Raw genomic sequence first — 19,359 nt, forward strand, 5'->3', positions numbered from 1 at the left:
GTGAACGATCGAGCAATTTAAGCCAGAAAATAAACGTAATAAATAATCCAGTTTTTTTTATTATAACAAATTATGATCCATTATTCAAGGATGGGACATTGAACGCACCTGAACCACGTGGTCAGGAGACAGAGACGACCGTAGCTTTCTGGTTTTGAGACGAAAAGAAAAACGCTCTACTTTTCTACAGACAAAACGATGGAAAGAGGCGAAACCCCCTGCGCTGTGATGTGCAGGTTATGTGGAGAAGCATTCACTCTGCCTGGTAGGAAATTTACAACCATTTTATCTTAGTTTAAAAGCTACGATAAATTAAGCTGGTTGAAATCCCTCAATTCGTCTGGTGGCTAGGAAGCTAATAGTAGCTAGCTAGCAAGAGAGTAGCAGCCAGCTAATAGAAATGTTGAAAACACCAAAGTGTTGAGTTAGAAATGTAAATTACAGTTTGTAAATTACAGTTTCTTAGCACATACAGAATTCAAGATGCAAACTTGCATATGTTGGGTAATTGGCACAAATCTATTTGCGCTAATAAGCACGCGCAGACAAGGGCAGCATGGCCGATTTGGACCACTTTGGAGTGTTGGTGGTTTTTGAGTTAGCTGAATACGTTTCTGACATTTTCAGGATAAAAAATAGCAATTTTAACTACAAAGTGGCCTTACCTGCTCTCCTGGTGGGCTGATTTTTGGACAATTTTTTAAAGTTTTATGGGACTCAAAACTGCCAATTACCGATTTGGAAAATGGTGGTGTGGTTTTGAGGTACATTGAGGATATTCAATTAATTTCTGACGTTTTTGGGATACAAAATGGCAGTTTTGAGGCCCTTATAAATTTAAAACCGAATTTTAATTGACTCTAAAATTCGACCAAAACAGTACAAATAAGGCTCCTTTCTGGTTAAAAATGCCATTTTTGATTCTGAAAATGTCAGATATCGATTCAGCATCCTCAATATACCGTAAAAACCCACACCGGAATTATCCAAATCGACAAGGCCCTTTAGTAGCGCGTGTCTGCAGCTAATTGTGCAACATGCTAACTATAGGAATTGCAGGTCGTCGAAAGTCTCATAACTAGTATATTTATCCGTCTTAGAATCACGTTAACTTATCGTATAAACTCTATCGATCTTTCAAGGTCGATATAACATTTTGTTGCTTCTACAAAGTGTGTTTTTATCGAGTGAAGAGAAGAGCCTCAACATGTGGCGTAACCTCAATAGCTCATATGGTGAGCTGATAGAAAATGCTGGAACAACATGAGCATGTAGTGCAACTGGAAACCTGATTATTGAACTCTGAATAAACCATTATCTTTTAGTATTTGCAAGCAGAACAGTTTCTCATAAGTGTGGTTAATTGCCAGGGATGTTCAAAATTGCGTTGCCTGGGTGACATTTTTGTAGCCTGATAATACCAGCCTGTTTGACTTGGCTTCTCTCCGGCATACAGTCTGGAACAGCTTCATTGGATTTGGATTATTGTAATGGGTGGATACTTGTCTGAAGCATAGACTGTATAAATAATGGATGTAGTATCCGTGACATCACCCATAGGTTTGCGAAGAGCCGTAATGAAGCTCAAAATGGGCGACTCTCACCGTCGATATCTTCTCAGAGTACCTCGCGCCGGCTCCCGGCTAATCCAAATATGGACATAGGGTTGGAGCTGAAGCGGGCGTGGCTACTGAAACACCCCAGCTCGAAGGCTTCCAAGCTAGGCTACATGCTACCGTATGCTACTCTCATGCGGTAGTATTTTCTCCAGCGGCAAGGTGGCTATCATACGCTCCCGTTTACCATCGTGGGTGTCTTGCTCGAAGGCTAACCCACGGCTAATGAGCTAGCTAACGAGCTAATCTAACAAGTGAGCAGACGATACTTTATGCATTATATGGAGCAGACACACTGATAATTAGTGCTAACGGTGCTAAAATATAAATAACATAACAATAACCTTTCACTTAGCGCTAAAAACGGGAGACCAGACTTCTTGGACGGTCTGTTAGTATAATTAATCGCACAGCAAGCCATATTATGTCTGATATTTGCATTCAAAAGGCACCAACACCACCAACATGTCCGACAGGTCAAGTGCAGAGGCTGTTAGCGGAGCTAGCAGAGCAGACAGCTAGCGGCTAGCGCCCACTGACGGCGCTAACCTGTCAATCAAAGTGACCACGCCCTTAATGATGCATAACTTTAAGCCTTAATATAATTAAAACGGGACAGTTATATAGAAATTTACCCTCCTCACAGTTGTCATGAGTAGGGAAATTAGTTATAGAGACCAAAAGCAATTTTTGTACCACGCTGTAAACATGTTTATTTCTGCTGTAAAAATCGGCATTTTAACATGGGGGGGGGGGGTCTATGTAAATTGCTCTTTTTTGGAGCCAAGCCACACGGCCATTCGATGAACTGCAGTTTTTGGCACATCCTATGTGTTTCACTGTTCAGCACCGGAGGTTGCCCCTTGGTCTGAAGTTTAAAATCATTGGAGTTCCCTTAACCAATCACTAACGTTTGGTAATGACATATGTTATGCGCAGAAGGGCAGGCTCTGACCTGAGGTTTCCTACTTCCGCCTTTCAGTAGTAAACAAATCGCTACCTGCAAGCGTGGCTGTCACAATGGCTGTCAAAGACAAGTGTCGATGTTGTTAATGTAACCTAAGGATTCGGGGGCCAATTCATAACTTGAAACAATTATTTGAAAACAAGGAATGCGACTATATATGTACTAAACTGTCAAAATGAGGTGTAGTGGTTGTCGACACCCCACTGCGTTCGACACGCATTTGTCGCAAATGCTTCAATTGAGTCACAAGGTTCGAGGTCGAAATAGTAGCGTCTCTTCTTCCGTCGCCATTGTTGAACTACAGACTTGACTACAATTCAAACTCCGCACCAACTTCGAAGTAATCGCTCTCAACCCCTCCCCCTGTTCGATGATTGGACTGATAAGATTCTGAGTTTCAGTAATCGTACTAATGAGTTCTTGCCCAGTCTCACGTACAGGAGCAAAATTATGGAGGGCGGAAGTACGTAGGCTGGTATAGCCAGGCTAACATTTTTGCACAATGACGGGCTAATTCAATAAACACACATTAGTAATATTAATTAAGGTACAAATATATAAACATTACAAGACCATGAGCTGTATCCTATTCATTTTAAATCTATATATTTTTTTATTAAGTAAGTCAACAATTACTGACAATCTGCCTTCCTTATGCCTTGCACAGACTATACCACTTTCAAAGTCGTATGATCGCTTGCCTTTTCACACTACACAACTCGCTCGGGAGTCTTGAAGTCGTTGTGGTGTGCACACTACGCGATTGAACGGCGACAGGGGGTCACACACTACACAATCTGTCACCAGGAGAAATCCCGAGGAGTCTATCTGGTCTCCAAACTACGTTTTCTCACGAAAACACGCGAGAAGTGACACGGATTTCGAACGTTACTATGTTTTACCTAGAAACTGTCAATAAGTTACTTTGCTTAAGCTTGTTAGTACATCAGCTGACGTTAACTTCAGTGAATTGTGTAGCCTAGCTACAACTTTACAGTTCAAAATCAGGTTTCAAACAGCTGTGTCGACTTGTTGTGTTGGACAACGCTTCTTCTTCTTTTTAGAAAGTTATGCAGCCCCTCCCCGGGGCTTTTCCTCACCCCGTGTCTTGCGCACTCATTGGCTGTAGGTCGTCGGTGCACCCATTACCAGGCACAACCCTTTTCACAGTACAGGATTTGGATTCGCCGACAGGTCCAGATATTTAGCTTGCTAGATATCAGTCGGGAGTCGGGGAGGCGTCGGGGAGTCTCTCATTCGCTCTTGAGCAGTTCATACATAACGATCAAGCGCCGATTTAGCGCCGACTCGTCCCCAAGCTCCAACATCCGTCTGGGAGCGGCCGATTGGGCTAAAAATCGTGTAGTGTGAACTTGGCATTACAGACCACTTACACAATGTGAAAAATGTATAAAATACACATATTTAACAGCTACTCTTTTAGTCTATTTGATAACGTTTTGATGCACTATTTTGCAAATTACAACAGTAAAACACCACTTGTCATCTGGACCTGACGACAACCCCCTAATCTGTGTAGGACATAATGCTGGATTGCACTGTGCTCTGAACTAGGGAGATGCAATGATCATTTACTTTGATGACAGAAGTGTACATTATATCATTTTGCATTCATTATTTACATTGAAGTTGCATTATTCATGATCGTCTAATGTGTTTTTTGTCCTTTTTCAGAGGATGGAGTTGAAGGCAACCTCCCTCGTGTGCTTTTATGTTCCCACATCTACTGCACATCATGTCTGCTGTCCATTCAGAGGGACAGTGTCATTACATGTCCAGAGTGTGAGGTACATTCACCAGAAATCTGTTGCTCAGTGACTCAAGTACTGACCAAATCAGCTTTTTATCATAATTCAGTAGTCCAAGAAATCTATTTATTATTGCCTGCATCCTTAAAATGTCGCTGTTGTTACTCTATTATATTGATAGTAAACCCTTTGATTTGTGAGTACTGTATCAGAATTCCTTTATTCGTCCCAAAGCTGGGAAATGTATATTGTTAGAGCAAAGTATAGATAGACGAAGAAAATACCACACTGATATATAAAAGACATGCACATTGTATTTCAAATAGAAATGTACAATCTACAGAAGCACACATTCAGGTGGATAAGTAGCCGCAGTGTTTGTAAATTAAAGTGTTGCATTGTAGAATGAAGTTTGGTATCTATTAAAGAATAACTGTCACATATTCCCTCTACAAATGATCATGGCCGTTGGTTATTTTTGTCCACACTGTGAGTGTAAAACAGGAGCTTCAACATGTGATATTGTACAACTCAAGGCTGTGCTACTGTCATAAGGATACTGGAGCATCAGTTCAAGGAGGCAAAGGTGGTGTGAGATAGCAATAAATACATGAAGTTCACTCTCTGCAGGTTGACTCCACCCTTCCTGAAGGTGGGGTGTTTGGCCTGCAGGAAGATAGCAGAATCATTGGCCACATCTACACTTGTAAAATGAATAAGAAAAGGTAAAATGCATGTTTTACATTTTGAAATTAACCTGTAGTAATATAGATTTCTAAAAGACAGTAGCTCCTAACATAACTGTTCTGGTGTTGTATTCTCCTGAAGGTGCGACAGCAGATCAAACTATTGCAAAAAGAACAAATCAATTCCAGAGAAGGACTTCAACGGCAATACCGTGGATGTGGAGCAGGTAAGTTTGTGTGAACCCAGGAGTTTCTAGGTAGAAAGGAAATGTAAAAATAACTTCCTGTTAGCGTTTCATTCAGTCTGCTGAGATTGAAACGGCGGTGGATGAGGCGTTGGCCCGGGCTACAGAAAATCTTGCTCTCCTCGAACAAACCAAGGAGGTTAACTGCAGACATGATGTAGAGCTTGATTTTTTAGAGATTTTCATTGACATCTGAATGGAAAAAGTCATTAAAAAATATATATATTCTGTGACCTGTTTCTTCTCTGCAGACTCTGGGGACTGGTCTGGCAGATCAGGATAAGACTGAGAGAGCTCGGCTGGAATCTGAGATCGAGCAGGCTGCAGACAAGGCTTCACAAAATATTCAAAAGTGGTACGGATATAATCTGTTTTCTTCAAGAAACAATTGATAGGAAACAAGTTGAGCATACCGTATTTCATCTCTTCAGGTTGTTTATATTATCTTGTTAATCGAACATAGACGAGTCTGTGCATGTGATTTCTCTGTCAACAGGAAGGAGGAGCAGTTGAGTCAGTTGACGAATGTAAGGGCACAATGCTCCACCAGCAAAGCAGAATTTAGCCACGTCCAGGAGATGATTAAAGCCCTAGAGATTGCCACCGAAATGGCCAGAGAGGTACGCTGTGTCTCCATCCTGGAGCAGCACTGCAGCCTGGATAAGGTATGTAAAGTCAAGTAAGCAGACGACGTAGGGTCAGGTAATAACGGACTACCGTAAATGCATCGAGTCTCATGCAGCTGTTACTGTTCCTCTTCCAACAATTTCCCCATTAAAGAAATGAATTTAAGCAAATTGATTTCAAAATGCTGCTTTTCATTTAGTTTGTGTTTGACAGGTTCTGCAGATGCTGCAGGCTCCAGTGGACGAGCAGTCCTTCGATTTAAAGTGTGTCACTCTCGGCTCTGGGATGAGGTTGGTCATTTTAATCCTGGTGTTTGTTTTCTGTTGGACCTGATGTGTTGTTCACCTACAGTACATTATACATTAAAAAGCTATAGTTGCAGGCTTTGATTTATAATATTTTTCAGATTTTATAGATGTATATGTTTATTTTTCTATGTTTGTTTTGTAGGTTTGAGTTCCAGTCCAATGGTCTGAACCAGAATCTGGCTTTGTTTCTGACGATGGAAGTCGGCAACCCAAAGCAGTGAGTCCTAAATATCTCCCAATTTGTCATTTGTTATTTATTTAAGCCTGGTTTAAGGTTCAAAGTCCCAAAAAGGCTCTAATTGTTTCCCAGTACAGGACATATAAACCTCCACATCATTCAGAGCATTTGTTTCTGTTGGCCATGAGGAGAGTTTCTCTTTTCTGTGCAACTTCAGATATCTCCATATATTGTGTTAAAGACATAGTTCTACTTTAGGTTATTGTTGTTGAGCTTAGTGGTTTTTTTCTATCTTAAAGGGCCTATATTGTTACAAAAATATGAGCAACTCCAGCACGAAAAGTTTACATTTCTTGTGTTAAATGTGCCGTGTGTTCGGGGAGGCTCTTGGTTCTGTACGATGATGAAGTATTACCCATCTTGCACCTGATACCCGTAGTGTTTGTCGAGACGATGTGTGTTTAGGTTTTGAGAATATTGCATGAATTCTTCTTCTTCGACACTACAATTGTTTCTTGTAACCAAATCCCCATGCTGTTCTTTTTTAGGTTGTCTGATTCTCCTCCCAAAGTCCATGAGCCGAGCAGCTTCAACAGAAAGTCCCAGTTTCAGTGTGCAGAGGGCAGGAACAGAAACTATAACTCGCCCTATGGCAACAAGCTGCCCTCTCCACCCAAACAGGAGCAGGAGAGCCCAAGAGCTTACAGTGTGTCATTCCAAGGCTCCTCTCCGAGCCCAAAACCTTTTTGCAGGTCCAGCCGTTCTTGCCATAATGCCTCCTCAGACTCTGGACCTCCAGACGTAATCCTCGAGGATATTTCATACGGGGGAAAAAAACATGGTGTGTTTGATTTAATCAATGTCATATCAAATCAGAACAGGAAGTTGACTGAGGCAGAAGAGAAACCTTAATATATGTTTTATTTTTTCCTGCAGCTCCCCCGCCCACCAGCCCTGAGATGACTAGTGACACATGGAGAACCCAAAGGAAGAAGAGGAATCTGTCCTTTGGCAAACAGGCAGATTGTATGGATATTCAACTGTGTATAGTTATTCTCATGTTGTATATCTGTAACCGAATGACCAGTTTTTTCTGTCTTTTCTGTCGCTACCCTCTTGATTCCTCTCTGGTTCTCCTCGCTCCTCTCCCCTAGCCATCCAGTGGGTGATTGTAACCCACGTTGTGAATCCAAGTGACTTCTACATCCGCTACGTGGCGGGGAACAGCGAGACCCTATCTGAGACGATAAACATCTACTGCAGCAGGGCCAGCTGTCACTTCACTTCCAGTGACACCGTGGAGACTGGTGTGTGTGTGTGTGTGTGTGTGTGTGTGTGTGTGTGTGTGTCAAAAAACATTAAAGAAAAGAGGCATTTTCCATGTACCAATGAAAGTTAATGGTACAGTTTGTTTCATTACAATAATAGGTTGATGTAATGACAATATGAGACACCCTCCAATACATGCATCACACACCCCTCGCCCTCTCACAGTGGAGTAAAAGTTACTGTGCACGTGATTCCTCTCCAGACTCGGTGATCTTAGTGAAGTCGAAGGAGGGCCTGTGGTGTCGGGCCTGTGTGGTTGCAGTCTTGCAGATTGGACGCGTGGAGGAAGTGAAAGCTTGTCCAATCACTCAGCTGGCCTGTGTCCGAGTCTTCTTCCTTGACGTTGGCCTTAGCATGTGCCTCCCCTTACAGAGGTACACACACACTCGTGGACTTACGGCAGCTCTGTTTCCAACAAGAAGTCCTTATATCGTGCAAAATGTATCTGTTTTGGCCAAAACAAAAAATATGTTTCTGGTTAAATCATAGTCTGAATTCCATTTATGGCCCCAATCAAGTTTGACCACAACCTCTCTGAAGCACTACACAGAAAAACAAAATTGACTTGGCAAGTTCCAGGCAAAATAAAGCTGCCTTTTTGTGTCGGTGGAGTAAGCTCTCCTCTCTGTTGATCTCACTCGCACCAAACACCAATTTATGCTCCCTCCTGGTGTTTCACATGATATTTGATTACTTTTTCTGTAAACAGGCTTGGAAGTCGCACTGGTGCTCCTGGATAAGAAATGTAACAGCACTGTCTCAAAAAAATGGTTGCAAAAATGAAAAGGGGGATGGTATACCTGTTCATCAACAGGAAAAAAGGTAGTGTGTTCTGCTGTCATTTTAGTTCCCCTCGTCTCTTTTTCAGGGAGGAGGGGAGCACGGAGTGTTCCCTGCAGGCGGTGAATACCAACCTGAAGAAGATGTGTGAGGCGATGCATCAGGCACTGGGTAACTTCTCTCCTCAGGCCATCAGATGTTCACTCAAGGATCTGGTCCCCTACGACCTGGTAAAACCCCAGAGACTTAAAATACACAATCTGTTTCTGTAATAGGTGTTGAGTAAAGATTGTTTGTTTACTCTTTGTTTATGTTTGTGCAGACAAAGGGCTGGAGTAAAGAGGCTCAGGTTCAATTCAGCAGCTTGGTGGGCTCTGCAGTGCTGGAGATGAGACCTATGGGTCACGACAGAGATACTCTGGTGGTGGACCTGAAGAAAGCCCCCGAGAATCAGTCCAGTCATGTTCCTATCTCCGTCAGAGAGTACCTCGTCTTCATTAAAGTGGCCAGGTACACGTGCCAATTACCACGGGAAAAAAACCAGATTTTTCAGACAAGCATTTATTTGATCTGATTCAATATATTAGAGCTCTACTCAATAGTGTAAGGCTTCATTCTTCATTTCAATTCTAACTAACTCTAATGCAAATGTCTGTTCCTCTTCTTCAAACACATATTGTTGCACAGTGGTGGATTAAGACTAGAAAATTCAGAGACATTTTGACTGCGTGACTGAAACTTGCGATGCTGAGTAAAGAGAAAAAAATCTTGACATTTTTTAAAGTCGACATTTAGGGGGGGAAAATCCAGAAATTTGGGGGGGAAAGTCAGATCTTTTAGGAAAAATGTGATGATTTCGAAGAAATAATTGGAGACTTGATATTATAATGTTCCTAGAGTGAGATTCCAGGTCTAACTCCAAAAACTGCTCCCAGGTTTTACTCTCCAGTGAAGTTGGGCATGAGGCCGCTGCTGTACTACCCTCCTGAATATCCCAAGGTCAACACAGAGATCAATGCTGTGGTGTCCCACATCAACACCCCCGCTGACTTCTACATCCGGGTGATAATTTCACACTAGCACTTCATACCAACAGGTTCTATAATTAAGATTAACTAGAGAAGAAATGTACTGACACTATATTTTCCCCTTCCTCTGTTATCCCTCTCTCTCTTTGCCCCCTCCCCTCCTCTCCCCCTCCAGGTGGAGAACATGGAGTCTCTGCTGCTCTTTGCAAAGATTCAGGATTGTTACAATGCGACGACAGTGGCTGCAGAAGATGTCTTCAAAATCTACTGTCCTGTGACGGAGCAGGCCTGCGTTGCCCGATTCAATGACAAGCTGTGGTACAGAGCTCAGGTCGTAGGTGTGTGTGTGTGTGTGTGTGTGTGTGTGTCTGCATGAAAACAACTCGGTTTGTATCAGTGGTTATTGCCTTTTATAATGTAAACAACTTTTAGAACACCTTTCCTACATGCTATACAATAAGGTCAATTGGACATAGTATTACCATAAAAACACAGATTAAACACACTTGATAAATCCGCAAAATTTTAAAACTCATTGAATAATAATATTACTGTTAAAGTCAATAAACACTGCAGCAGAATCAAGTTCTTTGCTCTTATGAACATCGCTTTTTGAAAACAAAAACTATTTCTCCTTGAGTAGTAATTAAGTTACAGGTGTGTTTTTGCGTGCAGGTCACCCGGCGGGAAAGAAAGTGGAGGTGCAGTATGTCGACTTCGGCAACAAAAAAATCGTGTCAGTCAGCGACTTGAGGAAGATCAAGGACGAGTTCTTCGCCCTTCCTTCCATGGTGAGAACAAAGATTTGACTGATCCACTAGACATTATTTAACAACCTTATCTATGGCTTCTGGAAATTGGTCTTAAAGAAAAATATAAGACTTTTTCAAGAGGTGTTTCTTCTGCGGTCCAGGCGATCCACTGCTGTCTCTCAGAAATCCTTCCTGTGGATGGAAACACTTGGAGTGAGACGTGCTGCAACCGATTCGTCAGCCTGGCTCACCAGAAGCTGGTCACTATTGTCGCTACAGGTAGAGAAATCAATTTGTATGTGTCAGTCAGTCTTTTTTTACGTCACACTCACATGTCTCCTCCCTGTTCCCTCTCCAGAAAGCGTCCCTACGTCTCAGCCTCTGCCAGTCAAGCTGTTTGAGAGCAGTCTCAACGGACCACAAGCCAATATCGCCGAGCTGCTGGCCAAAGAGGAGCTGGCCTCCTTCAAAGAGAGGTGACACTTCAACAACTGATATATCCAAGAGATGTGATCAATTAAAAACTGGATGTGTACATCATTAGTCTTTGTCTCTACACTCCTTCCCTCCACCTCTCACCATTTCACTCCTCTTCACCTTCTCCTCCTTCCCTCCTGCAGACCTAAATCCCTGCAGAAGGCGGTCCAGTCCTTTGAGGAAGACCCTGCCACTTGGGACCCTACGCTCGAGATCCATTTGGACACGGAGAGCGTCGATACCCCGGACGGAGAGCGGACTGAGGAGCAACCGAAGTTTGAGCCTCAGCTGAAGCTGCCCGATCAACTCAAAGACTTGAAAGTCCGAGTCACCCACGTCAACTCGCCGAGCAGCTTCTACGTGCAGCTCACCCAGAACGACTTGCTGCTCAAAAAGTCAGCCACTAAATATTCAGCACCAACACAGCATTTGTTTGTTTATAGCATATGATACTAGACATCCCTCTGCACTTTCTGCGTCTGGTTTGCATTTTGTTGTCTTATTATTTATCTAAAACACGTTTCCAGGATGTACGAGACGGTGAAGCAGGAGTGTGGATCTATGGAGGCCGAGGATATAGTGTGGAAGGCAGACCGTTACTGTGCTGCTAAGATTAATGGGGTTTGGGAGAGAGGACAGATCTGCTCCGACGTCGAGTCTGACAACATTGCAGAGGTATAAACACTGACCCAAAACATCACTCAAGGAATGTGTGACTCATTGCATTGTGAAGATCAATCGGAACATCAGATTAAAGACTTCATTAAATGTTGTTATGATTAAATGTTAACGGTGACTCCCTGCTTCCCTATTGGCTGGTGTCAGGTTCTGCTCTGTGACCATGGCAACAAGGTGAAGCTCCACATCAGCAACCTGCGGCTCCTCCCTGCCTCACTGAAGGGCGCTCTGGCACTGGAGTGCACTCTCACTGACATCAGGTTACACACACACACAGTATTCATATATTACATCTACATTACTGTGTGTTCTTAACCTTTGCAAGTTGAGTTTTTGAAGTATTTGCTAACGTTACACCATATTGGAACTATGTCACTGTCTCCATCTTTCACGGCCTGCTTTTTCTCACCTTGACTTCACCTCTCTTTCAGGCCGGCCGGAGGCCAATCCACCTGGACGGCTACGGCCTGCGACCTGATTTCCCTCTACCTCACTGGAACCTCGGCTGTGGTCACTATCAAGGTCTGCATCTCCAGTGCTCTTCTTCTTTCCCACTCCTTTTGCTCAAGCTCTCACCCTAAGGTACACACAATATATTTGTATTTGCTAATCTAGTAGAGACAGGTAAAATCTGCATTTTAAGTCTGAAAATTGTTATCCGATGCAAGTTTCAATGGCTATAAATGTGCTCTAATATTAGTATGAGTGAGTTTGCTTATTGTACTCTGCTGTCCACTCTGGACCTCTTTCCTGAGTGTCTGCAGTGATTTAGTTTCAGTGTCTCCCCCCTCTCTCTCTCTTGTTATTCAGGAGTTGACAGACGAGCGTCCGGTTCCTGTCACTCTGTGGTGCCCCAACAAGACCGGACAGCTCATCAACTTCGTGGACTTTCTCGCCAACGAAGGCCTCGCCCTCAGGAAGAGGAAACCAAGGTCTGTTTGCACTTCTGTCTAATGCATGGAAATGGGTGGGTGGGTGTGTGTGTTTATATGATACATGCGTCTTATTTTATATTCTCCCTACATCTCGTTCAGATTACCTCACACTAAAATAAAAACAAGAAGCAATTTATGAAATTCTTGAGATGTTATATCTACTTTTGACTGTCATTATCCTCTTCTATGGGACTGCTTCTGTAGTCAGAAGGTCTGATGGGTATGAAGCTTGTCATTTTATTGTTTAATATCTATTACTTGGTGAATCAAGGTAGCTTTGTCTCCATATTTGTGTGAATGGGTTGTTATGTAAACTTCCAACAAATATTTTGCAAGATGCAACACGGATCTACAAATATACAAATAATTCTTGAAATGTAAAAAGAATCTAGGATTTGTGAAATCAGTTTTTATATTCTGAAACTAAATCTGCCCTTATCACTTATATGTTCACTTATTATCACACAATATCCTGACTGACATCTTGTTTTAAATGTCCTTCTACTGTTAGTGGACCCCTCACTGTGTGTGTGTTCATTCTTGCAGAGATGTTGTCATTGAAGTAGTCAAGCAATCAAAGCAGCCTCCAGTGAGCCAGACCAAACACTTCCATTTAGAGAGAATAAAAACTCCCCTAGCTCGTCCTGAGTTCTTCACAGCCAGCCCCATCTCCATTCCCACTTCCCTAAGACCTGCCAGTCGCAGCAACATATCTCCTGAGAAGGTGATCTCTCACACACACACACACACACACACACACACACACACACACACACACACACACACTGGTGCCAATAAACCATTTCTGTCCACCTGGATTTTGTGTTAATGCAAAGATGAATGAAAATATTCCCTGTGTGCAATTGATAATAGACAATACCTTTTTATAACACATGTAAGAAAGAAACACATTTTAATGTGATGTCCTAGAGCCTTTGTATTTCTATAAACCGTCCTTGCCTTGTCAAACTCGTATACAAAATGTAGAAAAATGCACAGGTAGTCAAAGTGTACATGTAGCTAAAAACTGCCCAAGCTATTCATCCATATTTATGTGTGTGTGCGTGCGTGCAGGTGAGGACACCAATGTACCTTCCCCCCGAGCTGCCGTGCCTCGGTAACATCAGGGTAACGGTTTCGGCCATCGGAGAGGACGGTCTCATCTACGTCAGAACACCCAATGCAGGTATCATGAGAGCGCGTGGTCACCGATGCTCGTATTAACTCCTTAATTCAATAAAAATAAGATTGACTGAAAACATAATCTGTCAGTCAGGTATTCAAATATTTAAAACGGGAAGCTCTACGTGTAAAAAAATAAAAGTGCTTTGGATTTTCTTGAAAGTTTGTTTGCCAGACATTTATTTTATCTAATATCAGTCTGTTTATAATCTTGACTGGTTTTTCAATACATAAATGGTGTGTGTGTGTGTGTGTGTGTGTGTGTCAGAGCGTCAGTTGGAGCAGCTCAAAGACAGGATTCAGCAGCGCATGAAAACTCTACCGCGACAGAAGCCATACACATGGAAGTCTGTGCTGGGCTGCGCCGTCATCGGGCCGGACATGCTTTGGTACAGAGGAGAGCTGCTGGAGGTGCTCGGAGGACACGTCAAGGTCAGGAGGGCACACACACACACACAAACCTCCATGCATTCAACAGACGCGCACAGAGACCTTGGTTTTCTCTCCCTGCGATGCTGACAAACTGTTGGAGCAGGACAGAGAGACGAGACCCGGGCGCTCGTCTGTCAACCCATTTGAACAACATTTAGCCGCCCATAAATAAACAGTTTTATACAACAAGGTTCCTTCTAAAGTCTTCAAAGTCAACAAACTTTTAAATCCAAATGTAAGGCCATGGATGGTTTTCAAATGTCTTAAATTATACCTTAAAAGTCATATTCTATGTTTCATTGTAAAGTCTATTGATGTAATAACGCTGAAAATGCTTGACCAGGTGCAGTATGTGGACAACGGCCTAGTGGAGAACATCCCAATGGTGCACGTGTACCCTGTACTGCTGTGTGAGGATGTTCCTCACCTCTCTGTGCCCTGCCAGCTGCACGCCATCAACCCTGTAAGACTTTGTGTGTGTGTGTGTGTGTGTGTGTGTGTAGTCTGGCGCTCTCAAAAGAGCTAACACAAAGTAAATCGTATTGTATTTAAATATGTTTAATCCATAGTTCCTCTCTGTGTGTGTTCAGGTGGGGGGGAAGTGGCAGCGGGATGCCGTGGCCTTACTGCGGGAGCTGCTGGTGAACCGCTGTGCTGACATGCGAGTTATGGTGGGATTACACTCAGTCCCCTTGTCATGGTATCACACCTGAGTGCATGTAATGTAAAGTGTGTAAACATACACAAGTGTGACGGCGTTGATGTTTTGCCAAGAGTGCTGTTATGAGAGGTGGAGGGGTTACAAGGAGTGGAACTGCATATATAAATGTAGTCCAATTGAAGTATTTGGTGACATTTGTATTGTGTGTATGTGTGGTAGGAGCTGCCCCCCAACCCCAGGGGCCCCCTCACAGTGGAGCTGTTCATGGATGGAATGAGCCTCAGCAGGATCCTATGTCACCATCAACACGCCACCATGGACCGGACCCTCTCTTTCTCTAAGGTGTGTGTGTTTGGGTTCTGTGGCTATTTAAAATTCACCTGATTTTTCTAATTTTCATTCATGGAAAATGTAAATTAGATCGTTTTTTCATTATGAAACATCGACTCTTGAATAACTTTTTCTTTGGCCAAAACTGTCCTTAGTTGTCCGAGCTGTGAGGTTGGTCCTACAGGGCTTATTTGGACTGTCAGTGCCATAAATGTGTTTACTTTTCATTGTAAGAAATCCGATATAAGACAGAAGGTGGCATCTCAATCATCTCAAAAATAAAGCAGAAGCTACAATTCAGTTAAGAATAAACTGTTATCTTTCTGTGCAGGAGCTCTCCGTGATGCCCCCTGCTCCGATCCTGGACGTCTGGGACATCAACACGGAGGTATTTAAACCATCAGCAATAAGTCAACTTTAAGATGAACATCACTCCTCAACTGGGTTAACATTACACAGTGACTAAATTAGGATATATGCAATGCTTCAGGGTCTGAACGGTCCAGAGGAGCCGATGCTGGGGCCCTTCATCCTCCCAAATCTTCCCAAGGAAATGGAGCAGTTTGAGGTCCAGGTCAAGCACCTGTTGACCCCTAACCAGGTGACTATTACCCATTCCAACATCATCTATTTTAAAAATGCAGATGTGCATGCATTAGACCCGAGGAACTAGACTCGGTTTATTAAATGAATGAGTGACAAGATCCAAATACGCTATGATTCGGTCTTTGTGCAGCTGTACCTGTGGCCTCTGGGGGGCGTGGCTGATGTCACAATTGATGGAGAGACTTTGGACGAGGCGCTGACCAGAGTTAATGCAGACCACAATAGTCTGCGACCACTCACCAACTTCCGTCAAGGTAACATCTTCTGTGTTCACGGACAGTTTCCAGAGCAGATGGGGCTATGAAAAGAAATATACTTAATTCAAGGTTTCAAGGTTTCAAGGTTTTATTTGTCATATGCACAGCAGATACAGCGTATATGTTGGCAATGAAAATCTTATGTCGCGTGCTCCTCCAACAACTCAACATGCATGGTGCAAAAGATAAATAAAGTAGTGCAAAAAGAGAGAAGAATATTTACAATATTAACAATAAAGATTTGAGGATGTGAAATATATACATATGTGGAATACATTGAAAGTATTTAAACACTTTACACTGTTGATTGAGGAGGTATGGACAGATGCATATATTGTGTATAGCAGATGTATATGGCAGATATGTACAATATATAGATATGTGTACTATAAACAGATATGTATGGCAGATGTGTATAATATATATGTATGTGTGTACTATAAACAGATGTGAGTAGACATTCACACAGCTCAGGAGTTCAGTAGTCTTATAGCCTGTGGTATAAAACTGTCTCTGAGTCTGGTGGTCATGGTCCGGATGCTGCGGTACCGTCTGCCAGACGGCAGCAGACAGAACAGATTGTTGCTGGGGTGATGGGGGTCCTTTAATATCCTACCGGCCTTCTTCCTACACCGCTGGGTGTAGAGGTCCTCCATGGATGGCAGCTCCGTCCTGGTGATGTGCTGAGCAGTTTTCACCACCCTCTGTAGAGTCTTACGGTTGAGGGCGGTGCAACTGCCATACCAGGCGGTGATGCAGCCAGTCAGGATACTCTCGATGGTGCACCTGTAGAAGTTGCAGAGTATCCTGGAGTCCATGTTGAACTTCCGCAGCCTGCGGAGGAAGAAGAGCCGCTGTCGAGCCGTCTTGGATATGACCCTGGTGTGATGTGTCCATGTCAGGTCCTCACTGATGTTTACCCCGAGGAACCTGAAGCTGCTGACTCTCTCCACAGGAGTCCCGTCGATGGTGATGGGTGTGTGTGCCTCTCTCTGCCTCTTCCTGTAGTCCACAATCAGCTCCTTTGTTTTGCTGACGTTGAGATGGAGGTTGTTGTCCTGGCACCAAGATGTCAGGGCTCTGACCTCCTCTCTGTACGCCGTCTCGTCGCCGTCTGTGATCAGGCCGATGACGGTCGTGTCGTCAGCAAACTTGATGATGGTGTTGGAGCTGTGTGTGGCCACGCAGTCGTGCGTGAACAGGGAGTAGAGGAGAGGGCTGAGCACACAACCCTGAGGGGCTCCGGTGTTGAGGGTCAAGGTGGAGGATGTGATGTTCCCCATCCGCACTGCCTGGGATCTGCCCGTCAGGAAGCTCATGATCCAGTCACAGAGGGCGCTGTTGAGCCCAAGGTCCCTGAGCTTAATGATGAGCTTGGAGGGCACAATGGTGTTGAATGCTGAACTGTAGTCAATGAACAGCATTCTCACATAAGTGTTCCTCTGGTCCAGGTGGGAGAGGGCAGTGTGGAGGGTGAGGGAGATGGCATCATCCGTGGACCTGTTTGCTCTGTAGGCAAACTGCAGGGGGTCCAGTGAGTCAGGGAGGGAGGAGGTGATAAAAGTTTTGACTAACCGCTCAAAGCACTTCATGATGATGGAGGTGAGTGCAACTGGGCGGTAGTCATTGAGGCAGATGGGTTTTGTCTTTTTGGGGACAGGGACAATGATGGACTCTTTAAAACATGTGGGGACTACAGACTGGAGCAGTGACCTATTGAAAATGTCTGTGAACACATCTGCCAGCTGAACTGCACACACCTTGAGAGCACGGCCAGGGATGCCATCAGGTCCTGGAGCCCTGTGTGCGTTGATCCTTTTCAGAGATCTACACACATCTGCACTGGTTAAAACCAGTGAGCAGGGATCCTGGGCCTTTTGTGCCTCCACAAATGATTATACAATCATATAAGTCGGGGCTGATTACGCAAATACACAAGCAACCGTCTATTCTTTTTCAAATGTACCTACACCCTAAATGAAAGATTCTGATGCCAGGTGGATTCTTGAAGCTCCTATTGTGGTCAAAACATTCTGCAGGGTTTAAGACTTCATGCTTCTGGTTTCCAGGAGCTCCGTGTTTTGCCGAGTACTCTGACGGGAAATATTACCGGGCGGAACTGATCCAGATCATCAGCGTGGAGCCGGTCATGGTCTTGGTCATTCATGTTGACTATGGCTCAAATGACACTGTGCCGGCCATCAAGTACGAGCCGCACACTGCAGAGCATCGATTATATTAAACCCTCGGGATGTCACTGATCCACAGATGTGTTTGTGTTCTGTCACTTCCTGTCAGGCTTCGTCAGATGCTGGCTGAGCTGATGGGCTTTCCATCGCGGGCGCTCCGAGTGAAAGTGGCAGGCTTCATACCACCCAGGGAGAGCCTGCAGCAGGAGGTGCTGCCCTACAGCCCGAGGTGGAGCCTGAAGGCGACCATGTACATGGTCGATGTGTTACATGGAAAAACCACGGCCTCTGTGGTGGTGAGACTCACAACATGTATATATCTAGTCTTGATTACTAAAACGAGTCGTCCATAAAACTTCTGCAACGCTGATTTTTCTAAACAGTTTGAAGTTTTTTCCTGCCAAGACAAACTAAACACCGAAATAATAAACTGGTCATTATGGTTCCGAGAGTGTGTGGTCAGGTAATTCGGTGTCCGTCTCCATGCTCTTCTTTTGTCCAGGCGAGGGAGCCAGAGCTCACGGTGCTGCTGTACAATGAGGACAAGGAGCTGGTGCATCTTCCTCTGGTGCGCAGCGGCCTTGCTGAGTTGGAGTGACGCGGAGGATCAAGTTCAGGTGAGTTTTTTTTTCCCAATATGATCACACATAGAGATAGGAGCCTCTGAATGTTAGGTGTTTTTTTTAAACCCAGATTCTAAATATCACATTCAGAGTTTATTCTAGAAAAATACAGTATGAGGCGCTAACGTCACTTCTGGCCTAAAGTAGGCCCCATCCACTTTCCAGTGAAAATACTGCATTAGAGCAAGGCGGAAAATAATAGTTCCTTCACATCTTAAAGCTGCTGAGTCATACATTGCACCTCAAAGAAATCCAGAGTTACTTTACTTCATCTACAGAAAAAGGAGAGTAAAAGAAGCAATTGTAATTCAGAAATCACAACCCTGTTACCCGGTTTAGACAAAACCCTGGTACTGTGTGGTTACTGAGAAATATCTAGACCAATCATTTGCTAAAAAAGCCGTTTGTAGACATCATCTTGGATCCTGGCGTTTCCCTTGGCAGTTAGAGAAGCCAAAGTTGAATCTCTTATACTGAATGTTGCCGTGAGAAGCTTTGAGCTGCTTTTATATCCCAAGGAAATAAAATGTGAAGCTGCTGTTAATGCTCTCCATCTCTTCTCTCTCCAGGGTTCCCCGCGGACATCGTGTTTTGGTTTTCTGTGGTTTTCTGTAGTTTTAGGACATTTTTATTTCAGCGATCCTGCAGTTTTGTTTTAAGTTTGTCTGTTTCCGTGTTCACGCTGAACGTTTTTCTTTAATGTG

At 43.7% G+C, this 19,359-nt stretch overlaps 1 protein-coding gene across 2 annotated transcripts; it reads left to right on the plus strand.

Annotated features, from left to right (window-relative positions):
• The first annotated feature begins 129 nt into the window (after positions 1 to 129).
• Positions 130 to 19,334, plus strand: rnf17 (ring finger protein 17). Of its 2 annotated transcripts, none has more exons than XM_063888121.1 (37): positions 130 to 265; positions 4,279 to 4,391; positions 4,983 to 5,077; positions 5,181 to 5,265; positions 5,535 to 5,638; positions 5,780 to 5,948; positions 6,124 to 6,200; positions 6,361 to 6,435; positions 6,945 to 7,237; positions 7,333 to 7,422; positions 7,551 to 7,703; positions 7,928 to 8,099; positions 8,594 to 8,735; positions 8,828 to 9,015; positions 9,441 to 9,567; positions 9,709 to 9,871; positions 10,209 to 10,324; positions 10,447 to 10,564; positions 10,644 to 10,761; positions 10,906 to 11,157; positions 11,290 to 11,437; positions 11,588 to 11,700; positions 11,872 to 12,022; positions 12,251 to 12,372; positions 12,922 to 13,099; positions 13,450 to 13,561; positions 13,826 to 13,989; positions 14,333 to 14,452; positions 14,580 to 14,660; positions 14,870 to 14,992; positions 15,312 to 15,368; positions 15,471 to 15,581; positions 15,717 to 15,840; positions 17,913 to 18,048; positions 18,142 to 18,328; positions 18,535 to 18,649; positions 19,225 to 19,334. In XM_063888121.1, exons 1-36 carry the CDS (start codon positions 199 to 201, stop codon positions 18,628 to 18,630), a joined length of 4,740 nt encoding a protein of 1,579 aa, XP_063744191.1. In that variant the 5' UTR covers positions 130 to 198; the 3' UTR covers positions 18,631 to 18,649; positions 19,225 to 19,334. The 2 variants fall into 2 exon arrangements, with proteins under 2 accessions (XP_063744191.1, XP_063744192.1); XM_063888122.1 differs by having other exon boundaries at positions 11,872 to 11,962.
• Positions 19,335 to 19,359: the final 25 nt, after the last annotated feature.

The sequence above is a fragment of the Eleginops maclovinus genome, chromosome 7 (assembly GCF_036324505.1).
Source record: "Eleginops maclovinus isolate JMC-PN-2008 ecotype Puerto Natales chromosome 7, JC_Emac_rtc_rv5, whole genome shotgun sequence".
Taxonomy (NCBI): domain Eukaryota; kingdom Metazoa; phylum Chordata; class Actinopteri; order Perciformes; family Eleginopidae; genus Eleginops; species Eleginops maclovinus.

Bases quoted from the DNA above. Each gene is read 5' to 3' on its own strand.
- rnf17 (XM_063888121.1), top strand. From the start codon at position 199: ATGGAAAGAGGCGAAACCCCCTGCGCTGTGATGTGCAGGTTATGTGGA. The intron at 4,392-4,982 runs GTACATTCACCA...CACTCTCTGCAG, and splicing joins TTACATGTCCAGAGTGTGAG to GTTGACTCCACCCTTCCTGA. The intron at 14,453-14,579 runs GTAAGACTTTGT...GTGTGTGTTCAG, and splicing joins AGCTGCACGCCATCAACCCT to GTGGGGGGGAAGTGGCAGCG.